The sequence below is a fragment of the Varroa jacobsoni genome, unplaced genomic scaffold (assembly GCF_002532875.2).
Source record: "Varroa jacobsoni isolate VJ856 unplaced genomic scaffold, vjacob_1.0 scaffold_633, whole genome shotgun sequence".
NCBI lineage: Eukaryota > Metazoa > Arthropoda > Arachnida > Mesostigmata > Varroidae > Varroa > Varroa jacobsoni.
In genome coordinates this window covers 130,411-134,639 of record NW_019213535.1, presented here as the reverse complement: position 1 = coordinate 134,639, position 4,229 = coordinate 130,411, and the positions used below count along the sequence as shown (strand labels likewise).

General features: G+C 43.9%; 1 protein-coding gene across 1 annotated transcript; it reads right to left on the bottom strand.

The window, feature by feature from the left end:
- Nucleotides 1-249: 249 nt before the first annotated feature.
- LOC111262189 (NPC intracellular cholesterol transporter 2) lies at nt 250-879 on the bottom strand. Its single transcript, XM_022836264.2, has one exon. The coding sequence runs from the start codon at nt 816-818 to the stop codon at nt 381-383; it is 438 nt and encodes a 145-aa protein (XP_022691999.1). The 5' UTR covers nt 819-879; the 3' UTR covers nt 250-380.
- Nucleotides 880-4,229: the final 3,350 nt, after the last annotated feature.

Here is a 4,229-nt window from a genome sequence, read left to right as displayed (position 1 = left end):
ATCTAAATAGTACAGTTGGGATTTTTCCTATGACCCGGGACGACTAACAGGCCATAAATAGCTGATGAGAATATGCCCAGATCTGATGACTAACTAGCCCTTTTACAAACGACATTTACTCAAAGGTTAGTTACACTAAGGAAGGGAGTACTATTATAAGATTTTTATAATATTGATGTAACGTATACAACAACTCAACATAAGCCAGATAGCACAGGATAATTACTATAACAGAACAAGGCCAAAAAATTATCTCTAGATAATAAAATCTATCGCATCTTTATTGCTCACAAACATCACAATCAGAGCAGTGAAATAAAATGGTGGCCGTTCTTTTTGACCACATGTCGAGCAAATGATTAACGACGTCTTATTAATATCTACTGAATTACGACGGGTAACCTGGCGCAGATGATTCTATTTTTTCTCTCGTCGAAGAGAGTCCATATGACATCGAGCGCAATAGAAGGAAAGCCGTTCCGGACCGGGAACGAGTGTTTGTAGGTAGCGGTTTCACCATTTTTCAGCGGGCAAATGAGTCCTCTAGCGCAAGCGTTGCTGTTTGGCAGCGGATAAGGGATGCCAAATCCGGAGATGAGGCCGTAAACTTCGACGGTGACCCGGGAAGCATCGCTGGCCGGTACGAACGTTATGCTAAGGTTGACATTAGTACCCTTATACAAGACGCAATATGGGTCGGTATCCTTGCAGCCGCTGATTTCTACCGTGCGGATAGTGCCCTGACTATGATTACAAGAAGTAAACGGACTAGCAATAGCGATGGCCGCTAAAGCGAAAATTACTAGGAACGTTTTCATGGCTAGAAAGCAACACTGAAATCAACTTGAAACGACTAATGGTACTGAATACAGCCTGTTCGGCTTTTATCCTCAGCAAAAACGTTCAACGTAACGTTGTGTCCTCACGCCTGCTGAGAGGAGACCTTCGAGTTGATTGATCTAGGCTAAAAAGCAGAACGTCGACTAAGCAAATGGATACGCGTGGTCGTCGATTACTTGATCAAGCCCATTACTTTACCAACTGATTTCTCTCGTACTGTGGATTGAAGGTACACATACACGCGAATATCGACAAGTGAAACGTATGATTCAATTGCATACGCTAACTCTTGCAAGATCGCGCGCTTTGTATTGTTGGTGATAGGGTGCGGTCCGCATTGAGCATTACGAGTACTACAGGCTGGCAAGTTGCAGCTTCGTGAGTACGGTTTGGAGTGTAGCAATAGTAAAACGATTAGAATAGATTGTAGCACGCTAAACTATTGCTAAGAACACTGCATGATAAGTAAACTAACTCCAAACTACGAGTAACTCTATTTCCACTTAATACATTAAAAAAAAAAAAAAAAAAAAAAAAAAAGTAGAATTTGGTCATAAAGCGTTAAGCAACAACGTTATTTGAATTGGCTGTTTGTTAAAAACCGCTCCAAGTGAGTAACGCACTCCTTGTTATCCAGGTTATTATACTATAGATTACTTTCACTGCAAAACACCGGCAGGCGCAGCTACGTGGACAGCTGCGGCGTTGTAACCCGAGGAAAGAGTATACTACTGTCAGTGTTTTCAGTCCATGATAGCACTGATATAATATCAACACTTAGATAATAAAATTATCTATGCTTATATTCAATTATTTAATAATAGTTTGTTATGGAAATGTCATCGGGAAATCCATTTTCGGCTTTCGAATAGTTACTTCAAATTTCATATTCTAAATAGGTGTATAATGCTGTCGTTTGCCACATGATAAACGATGAGGTTAGTAACGAAAAACATGAGGGAATACGGATGAAAAAAAGATGGCTGGCACTCGTTTTCAAGCCCCACAAGACGCTTTTAGGTCGCGTATTTTCTCAAACGTTCCGCATCAAACAGTTTTGTCGCTCATTGTCGAATCACGAACCAATTGTCATCTCAACACTCAGCCACTGCAACGTTTATCCACGTAAAAACAAAACAGACATTCAGTTATATTTGTGTCTACATATAATCCCAACGCACACACGGTTGCATTGCACAATCTTTGTTGTGCCTACATTCACCCTCATTTTCTCTGCTAGCTGTCGGTATATGCTTGTCAATCGTCACGTAACAGTCGAAGTCGTGCAAGGCGGAGAATGAGTCCCTCACCGAATCCCACGGGGACACGACCCTCACGAAAAGCGTCGCATTTCGCAAACGCGAGGTAGCTCACAAACCCTCGAAGACCAAGAAGTGGTTGGCTTGTTCGTTTGCTTGCAGAACTAAACGCACCACCGTGATGAACGCTCGGACACAGCATCATGCTTGCGCCTGTGGATAGAATCGCCGAGCGTCGATTGCACGAAGCTACTACCGCTGCAGAGCTACAGGGGCAGAAATAAAGATGGCCACAGCGCACACAGTGTACAGAGAGCGAGAGAAATTGTGAAGGAACCAACTACCGAGGCAGACGATTCCCCAGCACCCAGACAAGGTGCCAACTTCCCTCCAATTCGACTAGAAGCGGCGTTTTAGCTACGCCTGCAACAAATTTCATTAAATTGAAAGCCCCAACGTAGACGACCCCCATGCAGAGCCTTCCTCCAGGCCGTTTTCCTTTTTCGCGAACTGCGGTACTGTGCGAACATATAACCACTAAAGAGTAGGAAAGACCGAACAACCTACGACTGTACCACAATTCCTCTGGTTCGCGACTCCACACCCCACCTCAATGTCGGAGCGCCACTATGGAAGCGTTAGGCGAGCGCTCGCGGAGAAGGAACCAAGACCGGAGTATTTTGGGGTATTCACCCAACAGGACGATGTCGGCAACGAGTTAAGTTCATTTGCCATCTCCGAGGTAGCTACTGGGTGCCGTTTGCACATCGACAGAGTCGCCCTGTAAGGTTTCTAAAGGCGGGTTTGTATAGGGACAGCGAACTAAAAGGGGTTGGGGGGTGTAGGTGACGATTCCATGAAGAAAGCAAAGGACAACCAAGAAGGAGAACGCCTGAGTGGCCACCGAACGGGTCGCTGCGAATTGTTCGATGAAGCGGAGTGGACAGGGCTGCGCAGCTAACTCATCAAAGCGACTTCTTCGAGAATACACGGCATTGAACAACACACAAATTTAATAGTAATAGAGAATCGCTGAGCTCAAATTAATATGTGACTCCAAACCTGCAATTTTACGTGCAGTATTTATAGACGAATGTAACATTCAATGTGATATAGTCGATAACGTCCCATTTATCAATGAGCAAGGGGTATTATTTGAAGACTAACAGCTAGATTTTAATATAGGATAAATTGCGTAAAAGGCAGAGAACTTCAGAGTTATGTGGATGACCTTCTACGGTAACTATACTAATTTAATTATATAAAATATAATTATAAAAAATCAGAACTATGTCACATCTATTTGAATCTAGATATTTCTCTTTGATTTAAACCGTATTCTTTGAATTTTAACTTAATAACTTTAACGACAATGTGTATGTGTGTGTGTGTGTGGCGCGTGCGAATGTTTGCTTTAAAGCTGGCTATTCTTTATCAACTTTATCTGGACAATCAGCCATAAAGAATACAAAGAACGAGTCGACTTAATACTTTAGTTTTTAAAGATCAACTCCTTAGCCCGAATCCTCTAAGTCATTCAGCACAGTAGCAATTCAGGAATCCCCACCAGGGTTTATCGGACGGGTATCCGCTAAGTGCGCTCTAGAAAATCTCCAAAGGAGTCACATGTTCTGCGTTGATCCTTTGAAACCTCTTGGTCGCGTCGGCACCTCAATCTGACTAACGGGCTTGGCTAGTCGGGAAGTTGCGTTCAAAGCGGAGCAGCAACTCTGATCCTCATGTCGTGTTATTGGCTAGTTCAAGGATTCCTGCTGACGGCCTAAATCAGTTCCGTGGTTCCATAGATCGTTGACGAAGAAGTCCAGTTTCTCGCGGCACTGATCGTTTCTCCCGTCTGCTGGAATGTTGTTCTCACGTGTCGATGTTTATGCAACTGGATCGTGCTCCTTTGCTTCGTGCACTTCGGCTGTGATCCTGTTCGGCGCCCTCAGGTTGATGGTGCAGCTCAGTTCCGTAGAGCGAGTCTTCAGGGTGCTATAGGCACTATGGACCGATGGCATCATGGGCTTAGTAGAAGAGACGAGGCAAAACCAAAAAGATTCGACAGGAGATCTAGTCAAAATAACTTAGCCTTTGCTGCTCCAAGAGCTGGATGGGGTTGTCTACCCA

Coding starts and splice junctions, on each gene's coding strand:
- LOC111262189 (XM_022836264.2), bottom strand. CDS start 818: ATGAAAACGTTCCTAGTAATTTTCGCTTTAGCGGCCATCGCTATTGCT.